The 23,111-nt window shown below is 33.3% G+C and overlaps 2 protein-coding genes across 8 annotated transcripts in view; one reads left to right on the forward strand and one right to left on the reverse strand.

Annotated features, from left to right (window-relative positions):
* Positions 1–11,258, forward strand: part of LOC143251867 (ribonuclease Oy-like) — a 53,125-nt gene extending 41,867 nt beyond the window's left edge. For 6 of the 7 annotated variants that reach the window (XM_076503169.1, XM_076503170.1, XM_076503173.1 and 3 more), the window contains one exon: positions 1,087–2,214. In XM_076503169.1, coding sequence (XP_076359284.1) covers positions 1,087–1,290 — 204 coding nt within the window. In that variant the 3' untranslated portion in view covers positions 1,291–2,214. Of the gene's footprint in view, positions 1–1,086; positions 2,215–4,868 lie in introns of those variants that run through there. The other variant, XM_076503172.1, reaches the window with a different exon arrangement.
* A 78-nt stretch (positions 11,259–11,336) lies between these two features.
* The window catches only part of LOC143251865 (UBX domain-containing protein 1-like), a 31,861-nt gene continuing 20,086 nt past the window's right edge, over positions 11,337–23,111 (reverse strand). The window contains 6 exon segments of the mRNA XM_076503162.1: positions 11,337–11,704; positions 12,332–12,512; positions 14,125–14,210; positions 14,213–14,277; positions 16,871–16,942; positions 22,490–22,609. Coding sequence (XP_076359277.1) covers positions 11,661–11,704; positions 12,332–12,512; positions 14,125–14,210; positions 14,213–14,277; positions 16,871–16,942; positions 22,490–22,609 — 568 coding nt within the window. The 3' untranslated portion in view covers positions 11,337–11,660.

Raw genomic sequence — 23,111 nt, forward strand, 5'->3', positions numbered from 1 at the left:
ACTTCTGAAGGTAAGTTTAGTACTTTTAAATAAATCTAATTATAGGCAAATGATATTTTACTTAAATATAATAAAGAGAGTAGTTTTAGTGGTGATGTCCGATCAATATTACGTGGAGGTGTTTTAGTGGTGATGTCCGATCACTATTACGTGGAGGTGTTTTAGTGGTGATGTCCGATCACTATTACGTGGAGGTGTTTTAGTGGTGATGTCCGATCACTATTACGTGGAGGTGTTTTAGTGGTGATGTCCGATCACTATTACGTGGAGGTGTTTTAGTGGTGATGTCCGATCACTATTACATGGAGGTGTTTGGTTTTACGAGTGGGGAAGTTGATGACAATTAAAAGGAATTACAATTATTTTGAGTAACTGTCATACATATGGTTAAAAATTAGTGTTTAAAATGAAATGAAACTCATTCTGTCATGAGCTTAAAATGCAAGTCAAAGTAAAAAAACATGTTAAATGTCTTGCTTTTATTGTTGTACAAGTTTATTGGTGCTACATTTACATCAATGAACTAACTTACCCCATCCACCTCCATTGTATATTGTACTAAGTACAGATGTACACAATGTACGTCTCATAAAAAATCGAAAATATGATAAATGTGTGTCCAGGCATAAGTTTAATTTGTTTTAGTAGTCTGGAGGTTTGTTTCTTAATGCAGTTATGTCGTGAAGCATTTTGCATTTACAGAGAAGATACATCTGGAAATGAACAAATAATGATATATTCTGTTCAATAACAGAGAAGATACATCGGGAAATGAATAAATAAAGATATATTCTGTTCAATAACAGAGAAGATACATCTGGAAATGAATAAATAAAGATATATTCTGTTCACACCTTTTGTATTTTTTCCATTACAGCAAATGTGCCTTTTTTTTACATTATGTATCTTTAGTCAGTGTTGGGTCAACAGTGCAAAGTTTTCATTTTTATTTTGTGTTAAGACTACACATTAGCTTGTTGTTGCTAAACGTGGACACATTGAAGCACTCAGTCATTTGCATATCTCTTGTTTCACAAGAAAGAATCAATACTGTATGTGTTAAAACATTTGTCTTTTCTATCGTAGCACTTCAAATATCCGCTCCTGTCCTCAGTAGAGATTTGCATTGATCTAAACTGCAACTTAATAGACTGTCCAGTGTCTCTTGAGGGATGTAAGGCTGAATCAGTTTTATATCTACCAATAGAAAGAGTTGACTTGAAGGTTACATCTACAAAGCCAACATTTAGCGATTGGATACAGAGATACTATGAGTATCGAGATGAATGACAGAAAGGTTTTTAGTATGCATGAAAACGTCTTGGATTATCGTGAGAACATAATAATATATTCTGGTAATATCTACTTTCCTGAAGGAACCATGTGATCTGTACATGATCAATTAAAGAAACGTGTGTGTCAAGCTTACCTGCTCATTCAGAGTTTTGAAAGAATTAAATAACTCATTGACAAAATAACTTTCTCAGTTTTAGAATATTAATGTGGTTACTTTGTGTGTAGAAAATAATCCTGATTCTATAAAACCAAACAATTAGATTTAGTTTACAGCACTTGTTCTCTGCAAGTTGTGCTAGTAATGTTTGGATTACAGTGAAAGTAGTTTTAGAAATATATTTATAAGAAATATTTTATTTTGAATAGAAAATATTTTTGTTGGTTTGATACTGATGTGTATATTGTAACAGGAATGTGTTTTATTGCATTCAGTTTTTAAATTTTACAAAATATTTTTATAAGATATATAATGTATAATATACTTCTAATTGTACAGGTATTTAATACCATGCAACATTACTCTGACAAAATATCTGAAATCTGTTAAAACCACAGATTATCTCCTAGGTTTGCAGCTGAAATTTTAAAACTATAATTGTGTAATGTATAATATACCTCTAATTGTACAGGTATTTAATATTATGCAACATTACTCTGACAAAATATCTGAAATCTGTTAAAACCACAGATTATCTCCTAGGTTTGCAGCTGAAATTTTAAAACTATAATTGTGTAATGTACAATATACCTCTAATTGTACAGGTATTTAATATTATGCAACATTACTCTGTGACATCACACATGCACTTGGCTGTAGCTTTGTACATCCTCTATGTCAAATGGTTGAACTGTTTGTTGACTTTAGTTATCAGTTTATTCTGCACCTTGAAATTAAAATAAAGTATTAGTGAAATGTGATAGTTATCTAATGTTGTTTTAAGTACTTAGTTTTACTACAGCTAAGGAAAACCTGGTAAAACTACGTGTTGGTAAAACACCCACAGCTAAGGGAAAACCAGGTAAAATTACGTGTTGGTAAAACACCCACAGTTAAGGAAAACCCGGTAAAATTACGCGGTTGGTAAAACACCCACAGCTAAGGAAAACCCGGTAAAATTACGTGTTGGTAAAACACCCACAGCTAAGGGAAAACCAGGTAAAATTACGTGTTGGTAAAACACCCACAGTTAAGGAAAACCCGGTAAAATTATATGTTGGTAAAACACCCACAGCTAAGGGAAAACCAGGTAAAATTACGTGTTGGTAAAACACCCACAGTTAAGGAAAACACGGTAAAGTTACGCGGTTGGTAAAACACCCACAGTTAAGGAAAACTCGGGTAAAATTACGTGTTGGTAAAACACCCACAGCTGAGGGAAAACTGGGTAAAATTACGGTTGGTAAAACACCCACAGCTAAGGGAAAACCAGGTAAAATTACGTGTTGGTAATCCAGCTGTTCCCTATTAATGAAAATGTATTAATGTGTAGGCAGCAAATACTTTTGCATAAAATAAAACATTACATAATTAAAACCAAATGATTGAACTCCTTTGCACTCTGCTAGGGGTGCTGATTGTGCAGTAAGTAAAGGTTTCATCTTAACATCTGAAAAGTCCCTTGTTCAGTGGCACCTTCAGTTCTTTCAGTCAAACGTGAATGAAGTAATATTGTAATGCTGAGGGCTTATATGTATGTCTGTAAACCATATATAGGACATTGAGGTTTTGTTTCATATTGATATCAACAGTTAGTTTAGGATGATTCATTGGCTTGTTTTTTTGGAAAATATAGCTTAATAATAAAACACTAACTAATAATAGGAAGCATTTATCAGATGTTTGAAGTTATTCAAAATTCCAGCTTCACTAATCTAGAATTACAATATTTGTAATTACAAGAGAAATAAATATATAAGAAACAGTTCAAATATAACAAGAGAAAATGAAAACTGAGGGACAATTGAAATAGTTATAATAGGTGTAAATCCATGACGATGACCAAAGAAGGTCGAAACGTTGTTAAAGCTGCCTCTACGTAAAAAACTTTTCTCATCCCAAATGAGCTGTTTTACATATATATTTTTATCTTGCTGTAGTTGGATTTATGTGAATGACACCATCTTAGTTAAACACTTTCAACCTTTACACTATAATAAAACGTAAATAGTGATACCATTATTAATTACCTTTGTTATATCTTGTGTACTGTGTGTTTTACTTTTACTAAATTTGAAGTTTTGTTGTTGTTACATGTGATATTATTCTATCTACTTTGGAAAACTTGATTCCTCATGTTAGTGTGTCCTTGGTATCATCTGTGTCAATGGAGTATTGTATGCTCCTTATCACAAAGGCTCTTGGTTATGACCTAGCTCCTGGGAGTAATCTGACCTTTTTTGAATGCATCTACTGGTCACAATGTAAGTAGTCTGTTGAGGTCAGTGGGTTCTTGTCTGCAAACTGAGATTTTACTTTTGGTAGACTTTTGATGTGTATTATAGATTGATTTGTTTACATCTTTTGATTTCCTTTGCCAGTTGCACTTCAAGCTGGTGCTCCCTGAATTATAACTGAGTATTTTGGTGGTGGTATTTCTGTTATGTTCAGATGTACTTGGTTTGTCTTGTTTAGCATTTGGTTTTCAAGTCCTCTTTGGTTTTTTTGGATTTAACCAGTGTAAATCCTTTGGTGTCATCAGACTGTGGTAATTTTTCAGCATCATTTTCTGTGTCTGTGTTTGGTTTAGTATTCCTGGTTACATTATTGGTTTTAACACTACCAGTTTATTGACATGTATAGTTTTGGTGTCAGTGATTATATTTTGTTTATCTCCATTTAGGGATTTATAAATCTTTCTTTTCTTAAGTAACTGTTATTTACTTCTTGATTTGGTACTAATTTAATCTTACCAACTAGGTCTTCTTTTGCTGAGTATAAAATAATCTTAATTGGTTTTCATCCTTACAGCTTTGGCCAAATATTATAGACTTTTTCCAGAAGACAAAGTAGGTGCTTTCATTCCTGATGTTAATTGTTTTATCTTTGTTGGACATATTGAAAATGTTGGAGAAGCCATTTATTTAATGACAGCAGATGCTCTTCAACTCTGGTTCTCGCATTGTTCACTGAAGTTACTGATCAGTTGTATTCTGTTGGTGGGTATTCACTTTCTGCATTTTCTCTGTTTACAAGTCTTTTTAAATATGACCAGAATTGTTTGGGTTTTGTTTTTGTATTTTGCTGGGGCAGAAGTTGTCCCATTTTGAACAGTATAACTTCTGTTTGTATAGTATTTCTTATTGTGTTTCTATTGCTTGGCTATTGCTTCCTCTATTCCATCTACTGTCTTCTCAGCTATCTTGGTGTTTAATAATAGTTATTAGTTGTGGTATCCATGCATGGTTTGTTGTTTTGTGTTGATGTAGTGATATTGTTTGTTTGAATGCACTCTGATTATTTGACAGTACTTGTATATTTCAGATTGGTTTGCAGCTGATTGATAGCTAGTAGATTATATATTAGTTGTTGTTTTTCCTGAGAATTTCCTTTTTGGTGGGTTATATTTTTATAGGGGGTGAGATTGAAGACACACCAGAGTGGTAAGTGTCAACATTTTTCCCACATTAAATTTCACTAATTTTTGGCATGTGTTGTATGAGTCAGCGAGAGATCTAGTGTGACATTGTTTAATAAGAGTTATGGTGGTGTCATCAATTATGTTAATTTTCTTCCATTTGTGTTTGTTTTATATCTTAAAGTTTCTGTGTTTATTCTTTAGATCTCCTATAAAGATAGAATTTTGATTATGAGAATAGATTTTGTTTTCTTATGAGAACAATAAAACGCTGCTACTGTAACATATGTAACATCAGTTGTTATATATTCATTATTGCTGTTAATTGGTATTTCTGTTACAGATGGTTTTGTTTATGTAATAAGGCTGAGCACTAATCAGGATACATTCCTAGGACATGGAGCTCTAACCAGAACAGGACTAAACAGGGTCATTATAACATTAGGTATACTTTGGATAAGTGAAAATACAGTAGACATTGTCTTTTCTTGAGTTTTCTGTCATGAAGTAGTTCTCAGTAGCAGGATATCATTGCAAGGTTTGCTCATAGTCAGAGTCATTATCTATGTACTGATCCACGTGTAACATCAGGTAGGAGGGTGGTGGTTCGGCTTAGTTTTCCATATATTCAACATGCATATTTTCAAGTAGGTCTAAGAGGTGTCAGAAAAGTTACATGAAGCAAAACAGAAGTATTGTTCTACATGACTCCCTCAGTGTACACGTACACCAAAACAGATTGGCTCACTTTTAACGCTTCACTAGATTCATATCTACCACACTCAATTGAACATGTTAACAACAAAACAGAATTAGACAACTATATTAATCAAGTCACAGAAGCCATACATAAAGCCATTAAAACACAATCCCTAAAACAAAGGAAAAACACTCACATAATCAGTGGACTCTAACACCGGAAATTCATGCACTAATAATCAAATGCAGGCAGTTAAGACGAACACACTTCATAACACGTGATCTGACCGTCAACACACAGATTAACAGAACAAATGCAAAAATTAAACAACAAATGATAATAGCAAAAGAAACTAATTGGCAAAACTTTTGTAAAACTTGGAAAAAACAAAACAATCCAAAGAATTTTGGAAAAATTCAAGAGTATTTCTTCCAACAAAACACAAATTACTTGCTTCAACACATCACACATAACAACATAATCACAAGGACGGACTAGGAGAAAGCGGACCTATTAGTTGACTTAAAACACACAACACCAACAACATGTCAACAACTTCATAAACACAAATCAATCTTTGTTCACACCACAATTCCCTGGCGAGACATTAGAAAGCTACTCAAGTTCAATCAATAGGGAAATTTACCATCACTGAACTCAAAATTAACATTAAAAACACTTCCCTCAGACATGACCAAATACTAAACATTATTCTGAAAAAAGGCTCTTCTATTACAACACCTCACAAACATCTAACAACTGGTTACTACCCTGACACATGGAAAAAAGCCATCATCACCACAATTCCAAAGAAACAGGACAAATCCAGATAATATCCATCCCATCAGTTGCAGGAGAGCTTTGTGAAATAAATAATATCCTTCTGGAATCTCAAAATGCCTTCAGGAAAAACAGACAAACAATAGATCACCTCACATGACTCACCGAATCAGTCTACAAAGCTTTTAATAACAACCAGGTAACCATAGGTGTATCTTTAGATGTTAAAAAAGCATTTGACAGCATATGGCACAATGCCATCAAGTACAAATTAACACATCTGAAAATAAATCCCACTATTATTAAATGGATATCAAACTTCCTAACAGATAGAACAGCACAAGTAAAAGTCAATAAAACTATATCCAAATCTTTCAAAATAACTGTAGGAGTGCCCCAAGGATCAGTCCTTTCTCCACTATTGCACATTATTTTTGTCAGCGATATACCTTTCTCCAGTTTAACATACACTCATAATTCACAATATGCAGACGACATTGCTATCTGGAGTACCTCCAGAAACCCAGTAATGGCCATGTCTCGCGTTCAAGAAACACTACACAATGTCTTGAACTGGAGTAACAAGTGGAGAGTGGTTTTAAATCCAACTAAAACACAGGCAATCATCTTTTACAGGAAACTAAAAAGACAAAGAAAAACTCTAGAAAAAGTAAAATTCTCACTTGGAAACACGCCCATTAACATGAACAATTGGAAATATGCCCATTAACATGAACAAACACATCACATTCCTTGGCATCACTTTTGACACAAAACTAACATGGAAAAAACATGTTAACAACACACACTCATCAATCAAAAAACGCATTTCACATTTAATAACTTTAACCAGCAAACACTCAAACTGTTCACCAAAGACCATTATCCAAATATACAAGGCGTACATCCGTCCGTTAATAGAGTATGGATGTCAAGTCACATATAATATGTCAAATAACACACTTCAGAAAATCCAAGTACAACAAAACAAAATACTAAGAGCAGCATACAGACTACCATCATACACACCAGTAAACTATATACACCAAATCAGTAACTTACCATCTTTTAGAAACAGACTCACAGAAATGTCGTACAAATATTATTTAAAAGCAGATCACAGAAACAAACTAACTGCATCACTATGTAAATTAGCCAGTGCACCAACAAAATATATTTCACCATATAACATTTCAGCAATCACAAATCACACAACAAAGTATATAAAGGACAAACCTCATGAATGTAATATGTACTTCTTTTTCAGATCTCGGGCACAGGACAGGTAAAACTTTTGGCGCCTGTCCTGTAAAGTGGGTTTTCTTGGGGCACTCCGTTTCCCACCACATCCAAATCTCAGACATTGGACCTTTAGATCCCAGCCAAGGCAACATTATTGCCCAGCCCTGAAATGGGTCATATCACATTCATATTTGCTTTGACATCTGCCTTTTGGGCTCTGGCCTAGCTGGCCTCTCCAGTGCCACCTTTGTCTTGCTCACCAGTATTATGACCAACCTCACTTCTTCACCTTAAAAAAATCAAAATAAAATAAAGGCAAACCCCATGGAAATTTCAATAATTTTTCACTTGAGGGGATAAAGAGGAACCACAACGTTCCTGACCACCCCAGCTGGAGAGAGAATTCTTCAGATTTCTCTCTCTCTCTAAACTAAACCCCTGCCATGTTCGTTTGCATTTGCAAGTAGGTTAAACTCTTTTATGGCAATTAACACTTTTGCTTGACAGTTACTTAATTCTGTAGTACTTAATATGATATTTGATGTTTAAAAATTATGGCATTAAAATACTTACAAAGAGTACAGGCAAGAAACAGTTGACTGTCTGATGGTCATTTTTAAGTGGTGCAGAGAACTTGTATGGAGTCTTTTGTTGCAGGAGAGCTTTGTGGAGTCTGGAAGAAACTTCTTTTGTTGCGGGAGAGCTTTATGGAGTCTGGAAGAAACTTCTTTTGTTGCGGGAGAGCTTTATGGAGTCTGGAAGAAACTTCTTTTGTTGCAGGAGAGCTTTATGGAGTCTGGAAGAAACTTCTTTTGTTGAAGGAGAGCTTTATGGAGTCCGGAAGAAACTTCTTTTGTTGAAGGAGAGCTTTATGGAGTCCGGAAGAAACTTCTTTTGTTGAAGGAGAGCTTTATGGAGTCCGTAAGAAACTTCTTTGTTGAAGGAGAGCTTTATGGAGTCCGTAGAAACTTCTTTTGTTGAAGGAGAGCTTTATGGAGTCCGTAAGAAACTTCTTTTGTTGAAGAAGAGCTTTATGGAGTCCAGAAGCAGCATCTTATGATGTGGAAGAGCTGCCTTTTCAGCTGTTACATTAGGTTTTATTTGACCTCTTTTGTATCCTCATGATCTGCCAAACAGTATGCACAACTACCTGCAAGTAGTTCTTATACTTAATTGATCAATTTTATTATGATCATGTGCAACAACTAACAATAAAAACAAATCTGATTATCCATTGGTTGCAGGTAGACTTTCAATCTTCAGCCACTTCTCTTGTACTGACGTTCTTGTTATCGATACTTCAGCAAAGTGCTGGCTGACTTCCTCTTTAGGAAGTTTTAATGATTATCAATCATCTGTAGCTTTAGCAGCATCGTCAAGCTGTCGGATATTCTTCCTGGTTCTGCTTACTTAGTCAGTCCAGCACCCATACCTTGTATAACCCTTTTACTGACCTTGATAGCGTCAGCTCATTACAGTTTAAACATACAGCAGAAAGTTTCATAATATGTTTCTCTTGAGTCATCATTGTTTAATAATCTTGGCTTCTGAGCAAAGAGCAATTATTATGAGTTAGTTGATTCATTTGGATCTAACGTTTCTTTTTGATCACCTAAATTATTAGACATATAAGGTTTAGTTGTAGGTCCACTTATCAAAGAGAGACCTTGAGATTGCTGCTTCGATGTCAACTTCATTGTTCTTCCCACACTTTCGGAACTTCTCTCCTCGAGCAGCAAGTTGTCCAGTCGAGTAGTTCAGTGGTTTTCTTTAAATGTGAGCCTCACTACAGAATTTTCAGGAAAGAACCCAGTGGAGGGAGCATTTACCTTGCTTTTGGAGCAGTGGAAATTTCTGTTCTGTTCACTTACTTCCCACTTTGTTACAAAAAAGTTCTGCCATTTAAAATTAGACTTTCCCCGTACTTGCTACAACTACTGCAATCAGTGCTTCTAATAGGGAGTGTCTCAGTTCGGCCATTTTGTTGTAAGTCATTAATTTTACCTGGAAAAATACCTGCCACCTACACAGAAGTATGTTTCCGTCAATAAAGATTAGCTGGATACACAGTTTTTCAGATGATTAAATTTCAGTTGTCACCAACAAGAGAATACAACAATCAAGAGGTTTCCAACCTGTTCTTTGAGGCCCCCTGGGGTTCAATGATAGTACTTAATGGGGTCTGCAGTAATACATCAAATCTATGAAATTAATATTTACTGAAAGAGTATAGAATGAAACAAAATGCCAAGATATTCTGTAACTAATACATTAGTTTGAGTTACAACAGGAGACAAGTGTTGCAAGGAATATTAATCGTTGCGTAGTACAAGTAGACAGCATACTGTTATTGAACCCTAAGTACAACCGTTAGTTTGATAATCCATGTGACTATAATAAATACAGTACTATCTAATCCTTCTGATGGTGTTTTTAATATTAATTGAATGAATCTCATGTATTCAATAAATTCAGTGTAGTGGAAATGTTTATTGAAATTTATATTAATCTGTTTATATATAAAAACAAAATAGCCACTTCAAATCAGACCTTTACTTTCTCTGCTGTAACTCATATTCATCATCACCTACTGGTACCCAACTAATTTATTTTTTTGTTTTTTCTGCAAAAATATCTGTCAGCTAGATGGCAATACATTTTCATTAATAAGATATATAGAAATTATTCCCTTTAGGCTTCAGAATTTGAGGGTCTGACACTGGTTTGTGATTGGGTTCCCATATTTGGTTCTCAAATGACTGGCTCTTCCCTCAGTAGTTGTTAATTGGCTGAGGGTATTAACTTGTATAATATTCTTACTAAAGCTGCTGTATTACTATGTTTATTTAGTGAAGCAAGGTTGTCACCAAAGAGCATGATTCATGCAGGGTTACAGTTAGCAGATTACATAAATCAAGATATTGAAATGACAGTACTTAGTGTTGGAAATTTATGTAATTTATTAAAATGTTCCGTCCACCTAACATGTACTGGGTATTTACTAAACACTAAATTATTAACCATCAGTAGTTGTGATTTGTGTTAATAAGACCAGTTTTATTTGTTCATGTCATATAAAAATAATGTTTGAGTTGGCAAAACTGAAATATTAGAGATCAGTCTAAAAGTTTGTATGAATATAAAATAACTGTATAACCCCTTCCTTCTTTCCCCATTGTGACTTGAATTCAGGGGTATAACTTTTATCTTTTTTCCTACAATTTTCTGTCAAGTAAACTTTTCTTTCAATGTCAGAAGTGGTCAGTTTGTCTGGCTAAGAAGAGACAAGTGTTATTATACATGTTTCATAATCAGTTTAAACATGCTCAATTTGGACCTTTCTTGTAGTGGAAAGATGGTTTTCAAAGACAGTACTTTATTTTGCTCTTAATTTAAAGACAAATATTTTCTTTATCAAATTAAAACCTTTTATAAGAGTAAGCATAGTAACTTATCTTAATATTTTAAGTATGAATATTAATAGCTCAAGACCACGTTATCTTGTTTCTACCATGTTCTCAATACAAGGTATCTACATTTTACTTTCAAACCATTTGAGATTGAGTTTTTTTGGTGTCGCTGATAATTTATGTTGTACATTTAATTATGATGTTTAACACAGCTTATTTAAAAATAAAATCTTTAACTAAACTAGTTCATCTGAATTACTTGACCATGTTTCTTTATTGTAATTAGTTTTGTATGTGTTCACAACAATACATTGAAAAACAATCAACAAGTAATTTGTATCAAAACAATAACAATGTTTATTTCAGCTGTATGTGAAATAAGGGGAAATGACATACTGTAATGAATGCACAATGTTTAACACATTGAGATACCTTACTAAGATATTTGTGTTTAAATTTTAACATGGAAGAAGAAAATTCATCACTTTGCATATTCTTCAGTTACAGACAAAGTTTGGTGTCTTCCAGAAAGTTTCTAATTCAAAGCACTTCGTTTGTAATTTTTATCAGTTATCAAAGGAAACTCTTATTACTTCAGATGGTTTAACTACTTGTGATATCTAAACTCTGTAAGGTGTATGTCGTTGCGTACAATAATCACTGAGGTTTGGTCACTGTAAGAACAGCTGATGGAACCAACCCTGAAATAAAAGGAATGATAGTAGAGACTACCAAAAAAGAAATGATTTGCCCAGTACAGTATCAGCTGTATCTAGTTTTAACACCACTGCTCTACATGTTCAACAGCCCTAAAAGCCCAATTTTAGATACATAAAGTAGCCATGTCTTACATCACAGCAATAGATGGTCGAGGGTATATACATGTACAATTTTTTTAAACATTTACCATCTGTAGAAATTTATCTACCCACAAGCCATTACTGGACTCAGTATACTTCTGTTACCCATGTATTTTAAATCTCTGATGTGTATGTAAATCATTTTATATTAGACAAGTATTTAGAACTTTCTTTTACGTGTATGGTAAACCATAAGTACAATGGTTTACACTTTCATGCAGGACAGTAGAATTCTATCGACTACAGCATCAGACAACATGGTTTATACTTTTCTAAAACATTACAGTAAGGAATAACTTGTTGATTTTGATGAACTTTCCAAAGATATGTTCCTACTTTTGGGAACAAAAGCATTCTGGACTCCAATACATCAAGTAAGTGTCTATACCAAAGACATCTGAACTCAATACATCAAATGTCTATACCAAAGACGTTCTGAACTCAAGTTATTATAACTTTAATACTGACCTAGAGCTTTCAAAGGCTTCTGCATATCTTCTTCAGTGAAGACTGTTCGAGGAAAGGTAGTCATCAACGAGAAGGGAAGATTTCCGTCTGTTCTGTTAAGTTCTATATACAGTCGAACTGCTGCCAATGATTCACTAGCACCAAAACTATTAGTTAGAGTCTGGCCATTTGACAAACGAATCTGTAAGGATGATATACAAACATTAAGGGCAGATAAAACAAATTGTTAGGGAAATATTACTTTACCTAATATTAGGCCTCACTGAATTGGTTTGCCATTATTTACCTAATATTAGGCCTCACTGAATTGGTTTACCATTATTTACCTAATATTAGGCCTCACTGAATTGGTTTGCCATTATTTACCTAATATTAGGCCTCACTGAATTGGTTTGCCATTATTTACCTAATATTAGGCCTCACTGAATTGGTTTACCATTATTTACCTAATATTAGACCTCACTGAATTGGTTTACCATTAGTAAAATGTAAATAAACTGATATAATCAGGAACACAATAACCAATATATGTATTGAAATATTCTGATTCTTCAATGGATATTTTGTATTCAACACTTAACCCTTTCTAATTACAGCAAGTTTCATTTTACACAATCTATATAATATTTTATGTGAACTTAGAAAACAACATAATTTGGTTGTATGATATTTCATGTGAAGTGTTGTTTTGTTGTTACTAAAAACTACTTTCTTTATCGTATTGTGTGTGCCTGAAATCCTCTAAATATATCCAATATAATTATTTTTGAATCAGAGTGTAACTGTCATGTTTTGTTCAAACAACAGCTTACTTGTTTTCTCATCTATTCAATCAAACATTTACAGTTGTACAAACAGTTTAACATTTTTCTCTGCAAATTACACTAATTATGTTTACAAGACACCAACTGTTACATGTTTTAGAGTAAAATGAATTATAATTACTATTTTTATTTATTTTATGAATCCTGTTATGCCAGCTTGCCTTCAACCCAAGAGAGTTACCCATTGTCCCAAATAAGGTTAACTGTATAATGTGCATCTCCTACAATAACCATCTAATGGCAGTGAAAGTTGTATGTCAAGTGGCAGTTTAAGCACAGTGTACACTGCTCAACACTATCTTCTTGTTAAAATGGAGATCTGAATAATTACACCTTGAAACTATTGTGACAACTGTTAAAATACCACGATGGAGGTTATATGATGTCAACACTGGTAATAAGACTAAAGATCTAAACAGTTAGATTGTGATAATGATGTGTCAACTCTTAAAATAAACACAGGAAATAGGTCAGAAGTATTGTGGAACTTTGTGGCCAACAGTAAGAATCATATAACAATGCTAGTCATTTTATTTTGCACTTTGTGGTTATTACAAGTTCAGTAAAACTGATTAAGAGCATACAGAGTTAGTATAGAGAATACAGTAGATAAAATAAAAACGTTGATATTTGTTCCCAAGGTTTTACAAATTACACATATGATACTTAATAAATTTCAAACAAAGTATTTTCAACCCTAAATTGAAAACAATTTTGCACTCAGAGCAAATCAACACTGATTCCATATGGTTGTAGAAAAGTTTCTATAAAAATACTGTTTTTTGGTTGTTTTAAATATACACACAAGTATAGAAACTGGTAGTCATTGTAATCCAAGGCAGTAGTAAAAGGGTTAAAATCATTAGAGAAATCACATAGTTCAGAGGAGGTAAAATTATTGACTTCAATAGGTTAATGAAGGAAGTACAAGTGATTTATAATAGCTATGGTAAGATGCCTGTAACACACCTGTAATCTACAACTATCGTATTCCTTTTTCGGTATAACAACCTCCTGAACAGGTTGTGATGATGGGGAAGGAGCTGCCGTCACTGAGGTCCTGTATGAAACTTCTCTTTTCGAGCTTGTTTATCTCTCTCAATTTCTTCTAGCACCCTCTGTCTAGAATTAGAAATAATACTCTTTGTAAGTTTTTATGTTAATATATAAATGTTAATTCACATGAAAACTTGCAACAAAACATTTGTAGAGGAAGCATTGTGTATTAATGTACCAGTTACCCTTCATGCAAGCCTTTCACATGAACCTATTTTTGTCCCTTATGTTACTGATTATTACATGGTATCTTAGCCACAACATCAGAATCTCTTACATAACTGAAAACGAATTTGAGTTGTGCACATTAGTGGGTCCAGAGTTTTAGTAAAGGGTAGACATAACTTATTACAGATGGGAAGTAAGACCTAAGTGACAAGAAATTACCAAACAAAAAAAGACTCCAGGAACAATATTTTCTTTGTTAAATAGGGAGAAATCACATTATAAATTTCTGTTTGTTCCAAGTTATTTTATAACAATGCATGTTACTAGTCAGTCTGCCATATAAATATGTTTGTTCCAAGTTATTTTATAACAATGCATGTTACTAGTCAGTCTGCCATATAAATATGTTTGTTCCAAGTTATTTTATAACAATGCATGTTACTAGTCAGTCTACCATATAAATATGTTTGTTCCAAGTTATTTTATAACAATGCATGTTACTAGTCAGTCTACCATATAAATATGTTTGTTCCAAGTTATTTTATAACAATGCATGTCACTAGTCAGTCTACCATATAAATATGTTTGTTCCAAATTATTTTATAACAATGCATGTTACTAGTCAGTCTACCATATAAATATGTTTGTTCCAAGTTATTTTATAACAATGCATGTTACTAGTCAGTCTGCCATATAAATATGTTTGTTCCAAGTTATTTTATAACAATGCATGTTACTGGTCAGTCTACCATATAAATATGTTTGTTCCAAGTTATTTTATAACAATGCATGTTACTGGTCAGTCTACCATATAAATATGTTTGTTCCAAGTTATTTTATAACAATGCATGTTACTGGTCAGTCTACCATATAAATATGTTTGTTCCAAGTTATTTTATAACAATGCATGTTACTGGTCAGTCTACCATATAAATATGTTTGTTCCAAATTATTTTATAACAATGCATGTTACTAGTCAGTCTGCCATATAAATATGTTTGTTCCAAGTTATTTTATAACAATGCATGTTACTGGTCAGTCTACCATATAAATATGTTTGTTCCAAATTATTTTATAACAATGCATGTTACTGGTCAGTCTACCATATAAATATGTTTGTTCCAAATTATTTTATAACAATGCATGTTACTGGTCAGTCTGCCATATAAATATGTTTGTTCCAAGTTATTTTATAACAATGCATGTTACTGGTCAGTCTACCATATAAATATGTTTGTTCCAAATTATTTTATAACAATGCATGTTACTAGTCAGTCTACCATATAAATATGTTTGTTCCAAGTTATTTTATAACAATGCATGTTACTGGTCAGTCTACCATATAAATATGTTTGTTCCAAATTATTTTATAACAATGCATGTTACTGGTCAGTCTACCATATAAATATGTTTGTTCCAAATTATTTTATAACAATGCATGTTACTGGTCAGTCTACCATATAAATATGTTTGTTCCAAATTATTTTATAACAATGCATGTTACTGGTCAGTCTACCATATAAATATGTTTGTTCCAAATTATTTTATAACAATGCATGTTACTAGTCAGTCTACCATATAAATATGTTTGTTCCAAGTTATTTTATAACAATGCATGTTACTAGTCTGTCTACCATATAAATATTAAATCTCATATTTGTATTTCTCTTGTTTCTACCATAATTGATAATTATGAAAGCAAGTTACTGTTTGAAAATGCTATTTGTATACATTTCAATGAAATGGAAAAAGAAGTTATGATTGTAGATGAAGTGAATAAAACCTTTCAGAAAATATTGTCATATATGTCCATCTAAAAATGTCATATATGTCCATCTAAAAATGTCATATATATCCATCTAAAAATGTCATATATATCCATCTAAAAATGTCATATATATCCATCTAAAAATGTCATATATATCCATCTAAAAATGTCATATATATCCATCTAAAAATGTCATATATATCCATCTAAAAATGTCATATATATCCATCTAAAAATGTCATATATCCATCTAAAAATGTCATATATATCCATCTAAAAATGTCATATATGTCCATCTAAAAATGTCATATATATCCATCTAAAAATGTCATATATATCCATCTAAAAATGTCATATATGTCCATCTAAAAATGTCATATATATCCATCTAAAATGTCATATATATCCATCTAAAAATGTCATATATATCCATCTAAAATGTCATATATGTCCATCTAAAATGTCATATATATCCATCTAAAATGTCATATATATCCATCTAAAAATGTCATATATATCCATCTAAAATGTCATATATATCCATCTAAAAATGTCATATATATCCATCTAAAAATGTCATATATATCCATCTAAAAATGTCTTAGATGGACATCACACTAAGTCGTGCTATACAATTGCTTGTGTATATCTACCTGTCTCTAATATGACAAACTTTCAGTGTGTGTGTAAAACAAGAGAGGAAATAAGATAAACAAAATACACCTGGCCATCTTCTCTTCCAACTTTTCTCTTCGTTTCTGCTCAGCCAGCCTTTTTATTTCTTCCTCTTCCATCCTGTGAAATCACAAATCTTAACTGAACAAAGAACCAAAATTATTATCCAACATTAGTGCATTAGCTATAAATATTTTTCCTAGAAAAATACACTTTATGGGCCTAATAAGTTAAAAAACTGGAACACTTAAAAATCACAGACTATACAAATTACTACTTCTGAAGTCATTACAATCAGTTTCCAACAAAGGGATATTCAAAAAAAGTCACTGTAATTTGTTTGTTTGTAATTAAGCACAAAACTACACAATGGCTATCAGTTCTCTGCTCATCACTGATATCAAAACTCGGTTCCTAATGATGTCAATCTGCAGTTACACTAATGTGCCACCAGAGGACATGTAAGTGAAATGGGTATTACTGTCCATGACAGATGTACAAACTGTTTGGACTAATCCTTCCATACCATTACAGTATGTGAATTTCAACACTACGGTAATGTTTCACTGATCCAGGTTGACAACTGAATGAACCAAGGTGAGAATAGTTATCATTCTTTAGAAATTCCATATACTTGTACCAAGAGTATGCCATAAAGATTCAGCTTGAATGAACATACTGATCAAACGTAGGGTCTGAAATACCTCAAGCATGAGAAAAATGACCATGTACCAAATGTCAGAAAAGGGTCCAGATCCATAGTAACAAGAAGACTGGATGAGAATGGATAATTTGGTCATGTAGCAGTTAAAAAAACATTTATGTCAATCACCAGATATTATTATGAGACTGAAATTTACTTAAAAGTACAAAAACTGAACTACTGAAAATTGGAAAAGAGTGTTATGGATAAACAAGTCCAATATTGAAATGTTTGGTTCAAAGTATAGGTTACACATCTGGCTAAAAGAAAGATGAAAAATACCTCAATGCATAGCACTTGCCATAAAGTGAGGTGGAAGTAGTGTGATGGTTGGGGGGTGGTTTCCTGCCAAGGTGACAGGATATATTTGCCAAATAGATGGAATTAATGGACCAGCACAAGCATCATCAGATACTGATCCATCATTCTATATCCAATGGTTTTCATAATATCGTAATTAATTCTACTACATAATGACCCCAGACACTCATCCAACCTATGCAGAGATTACTTTGTTATGAAAGAAACTGCTGGAGTTATTCAAATTATGCAATGACCCCACAGAACCCCAATCTCTTTAAGGGAATATATGAGAGAAATTTAGAGTAAAATCCCAAAGGACACATTGACTAAATATGTTAAACAATGCATGAAAAACAGTTTGCAGTTATTAAAGCAAAATATTAATATTTAATAATAAAGCAAAATATTAATTGTTTACCGAACTCAAACTCTTCCACTGAGTTTCTATTAAATATAAAGATTAATATACCTGAGGTTTCACCTTCCATTGTTCTTTTCATGGAGCCTGAAATCTAATTTTTGACTTTATCCTAATACAGTACTGTACCACAAAATATTAATTAAAATCAAATAATCCAGCTTTCACTCTCACATCAGCTACACATTGTGTTTGCAAATAATCTCTCTCAATGAAGGGAATATTACAACTAAATAATAAGTAATTCATTATAATCCATAACTCTAATTTTCTTCATCATAAACCTCAATATTGGTTTGTAATATGAATTGAACAGGAATTTGTTGAAAACTAATAGAAATGTCAGACAGAAACCACCTTAAAAAGCAGACTTATCCTTGAAACAACATCATAATCTTCTTTTCAATGGCTAAGATAACCTAACCACTGATAAACAAAATTAGTGATTTCACAATATCAAACAAAATCAGAATTTGCCTACAAAACAATCAGCTGGACATATGACACCACAACTTAGATATACTGTATGTAATGTTGGGTGTGTTCATAACTTGTTTAAAAGTTGATTTACGTTATTATAAGTACATAACAGACAAGATGTTGTTCTCAGTGGCTGCTTTTGTATTCAATCATGTTAAATATACACTCACACAATTCCACTTGGCTCAGTAAATAATTACTTTAAAAGACATAGAAAGTTTTATTTAAAATAATGTTTTAGACATTTGTTTCACTCAAAAAAGATGCTTTTCTACTGATAAAATTTAGCGCGTTTGTTTTGAATTTCGCACAAAGCTACATGAGGACTATCTGCTAATTTAGCAGTGTGAGACTAGAGGGAAGGCAGCTAGTCACCACCACCCACTGCCAACTCTTGGGCTACTCTTTTACCAACAAACAGTGGGACTGACCATCATATTATAATGCCCCCATGGCTGAGAGGGCAAGCACATATGGTGTGATGGCTATTCAAATCCTTCACCTTCAGGTTACAAGTCGAATGCCTTAACCCACCCGGCCATGCTGGGCCTAGTGTGTTTAATTAGAAGGGAGGTGTGTCTTACTTTAGACATATCTTTAAATCTACAAATAAGGATTGCAAAGAAACAGAGCTGGAGATCTAATGGTGACAGTTTACTCAAACTACAAATCCCTATTATGACTCCATTATAAAATTATTACAAGTTGTAGTATAAGATCATACAGGAATTTTGTAATAAACTGAATATTGTAATAAACTTAATTCAACCTCCTTTATTTTGTTGTGCTACAAAACTTAAGTCCTACATGTGTGCGTTAGTTGGAAACCAGATCTTGAGCACTGTCTGGAAACAGTCACATGAAAAGTTCCCAAGTTGCATGTTATTACTCACTATTGTTAATCACTGCTCAAGCATGCTGTTTCTACATGAATTTTCATAAGTAATTTCAGCAAGTACCTGGATTGTGATGGCCGTTGGACGGTGCTGATGCAATGTAATTTCTGCCCAGTGCTATGAATGTCAAAGTGAAGAAATTCAACCAAGCACTGGAAAACAGCAGGAATAACTATGACTCTCTCAAGGTAGCCAAATGCCTCATCATCTAATTAGTGATGCACACTAACTAGTTACCTAAACTTGTTGGTATGAAGGCCCACAAATAAGTGAAGTGTCTAGCTATAAGGGTTAATGTATATCCTACAAAAGAGGCCCTCAGCAGAGGTAACCTCAGTAAGAACAAGGATTCTGCAAAGTGCTGGGGTTGTACAGCCATGAGGGAGACCCTATGTCATCTTAGCGGCCAATGTCCGAAGTTAAAGTCAATGAGAATATGCTGTCACACTAAGATCTGTTACCATTTGGTAAAAGATGCCTCCTATAAAGGGTGGAAGGCTCTTCAAGAATCCACCTTTGAGATAGGTAGTGGTGAACGCCGAAGACCTGATCTAATCTTCCATAACGATGAAGAAGCCGCGATTGTTGTACGTGACGGTCCAATACAAACTCATGTACAACTCGTTACAAGAAGCATACGAGTCAAAGGTTTCTTGATATCAAGATCTAGCACCTCAAGTATAAGAACTCAGGGTGCTACTTCGTTGTTTTTCATGGTCTACCAATAGGTGCCCATGGTGCCTGGTTGCCTGTAAACATGGAAGTTCTAGCAGACCTGGATATCAATTCCAAATATTTTGAACAGTTCTTGTGTAGGCATACAATCCTCTGCACACTTGACATCCTGTGGAAAGCGATTAATGAAAAAAATCTCGCTTGGTAGGAATTGTCGAATTCCATCAAAGTATTTTTCCCTGTATCATGTCATTCGTGTTTGACATCCAGCATCTGTCGGTATCGTCAACCGTGACATAAAATATCGATAGCCAAATGCCTTTTCATCTAATTAGTGATGCACATGAATGGATTAGCTAGATTCCCACTGTTCCTATCTAGCAAAACCACAGCCAAGGGAATTGGCTTTGCTTTTTAGCCATTTCCTACTCAAAAAACAGTGGTAATTCTTTCTACTGTATATTATCTTAGCTGAAATTGTGTGTATTTAGTATTTATTACCATTGTAAATAGCACTATTTTGTATATTTGAAGGTAGCAGTTGTAAATGTTGTCTATAATTGGAGACTTGTGCCAAATGTGTTGCTGTTATCCATTATGTATGCATTATTAAATTGAATCAAAGTACAAATATTATATTTTCAAGCCTACAACTGGGGACTTTAAAAAAACAACAAAAAAAACAAGGCTAGAAATAGTGTCTACATATTTTCTCAAGTTAAATCAGCTACCATTTTGAGTTATAAGCACCAAATGTATAGCATAAACGGAAAAACAACTTTTATTACTGACTTGTGACGTATTTCCAAATGGCATCACCATCATCTTTGTCAGACGTTTTACTGTAGTTTCTGCCCACAATTGATATGTAATAAACATACTTTATTTTAAATAAATACTCTTTTGAGTATTTCAAACAAAATGAAAAGAATACCAAAAGAAATTATAAAGTACATCCCCCAACTCGTGGTTTGTTACTAAGTGATGTAAACTTCACATTAGAATCCTTTGTTCACGTGGGAACTTCATGTAATCAATATTTAAATAAACATTTGTCAACTCAACATTGATATAGATTATAACCTTTTCTATCGCATCATTCTTAGCCACGGGTTATAACCTTTTCTATCGCATCATTCTTAGCCACGGGCTATAACCTTTTATATTGCATCATTCTTAGCCACTGGCTATAACCTTTTATATTGCATCATTCTTAGCCACTGGCTATAACCTTTTATATTGCATCATTCTTAGCCACTGGCTATAACCTTTTATATTGCATCATTCTTAGCCACTGGCTATAACCTTTTATATCGCATCATTCTTAGCCATGGGTTATAACCTTTTCTATCGCATCATTCTTAGCCATGGGTTATAACTTTTTCTATCGCATCATTCTTAGCCACCGGCTCTAGCTGTTTTAAATGTTAAGCTTCATTAGTAACTATCAAGATCACAAGATACACCAAATAAGGAAGGGCCTTAAATATAAAACCACTGATAGACAAGGAAAAATCATGTAAGAACAGTAGATGTGTGTCACTGTATTTCCAAGGGAAGAGAGTTCAGGATGATCAGAAAAATGCAAAAACTTTATAAACGGTTCACACACAAGACTTCACAACTGCCATTTCTGGCTCAATAAACGGTTCACACACACAAGACTTCACAACTGCCATTTGTGGCTCAATAAACGGTTCACACACACAAGACTTCACAACTGCCATTTGTGGCTCAATAAACGGTTCACACACACAAGACTTCACAACTGCCATTTGTGGCTCAATAAACGGTTCACACACACAAGACTTCACAACTGCCATTTGTGGCTCAATAAACGGTTCACACACACAAGACTTCACAACTGCCATTTGTGGCTCAATAAACGGTTCACACACACAAGACTTCACAACTGCCATTTGTGGCTCAATAAACGGTTCACACACACAAGACTTCACAACTGCCATTTCTGGCTCAATAAACGGTTCACACACAAAAGAATTCACAACTGCCATTTGTGGCTCAATAAACGGTTCACACACAAGACTTCACAACTGCCATTTCTGGCTCAATAAACGGTTCACACACAAGACTTCAGAACTGCCATTTCTGATCACTTTGATAAAAAAAAAATATTAAAATAATTAGAATTATTTTTTTAGTTAAATTTTGACAGTTAATACTTGACTAACTTCTGTTTTGCAAGAGTTAGTTCTTGGCCTGCTTTCCTTCTCTGCTTTTCCTTTTCAATAGCACTTTTCTTTTCAAGTTCGTTCCTTTCTAACCTTCTCTGTTTAATTCTCTCTTCTAATCTGGAAGTCAAAAAGTTTTACACTGAAAATTAAATACACTCACAAGAAAACTTAATAAAACGTCTCTTGATAAAAATGTAAAGAACTTAAATGGATAAAGCTCCAAGTCTCGAGTTAAGATAAAACAGTAGTGAAATTCTTATTTCTTTAATGGCAGTTTCTCTCTCTTACATTTTCACAACAATAAATATATACTTTTTACATATGGTACCACAACACCTTATCATAAGCGTAAGGTAAACAAATCCACTAATACATTATAAACCATCATGCAACTGGGTATTTTGATAAACTTTCTTTAGTATTGCTTCTCGGATTTTTCTCAAGAGAAACAAATTCCTCACTGAATTTCAGAAAGTGAAACATCCATGTAACACAGACATATTTACTTTGTGTGTCATAACAATATAACACAATCAAGTAAGTTTTAACCTGAAGTAAGAACAAACTGAACCATTGTAATTTGATTCATTTGTGTATGTAGTGAAACCACGTACACATT

This window comes from Tachypleus tridentatus, chromosome 6 (assembly GCF_004210375.1).
Source record: "Tachypleus tridentatus isolate NWPU-2018 chromosome 6, ASM421037v1, whole genome shotgun sequence".
Classification (NCBI taxonomy): Eukaryota; Metazoa; Arthropoda; class Merostomata; order Xiphosura; family Limulidae; genus Tachypleus; species Tachypleus tridentatus.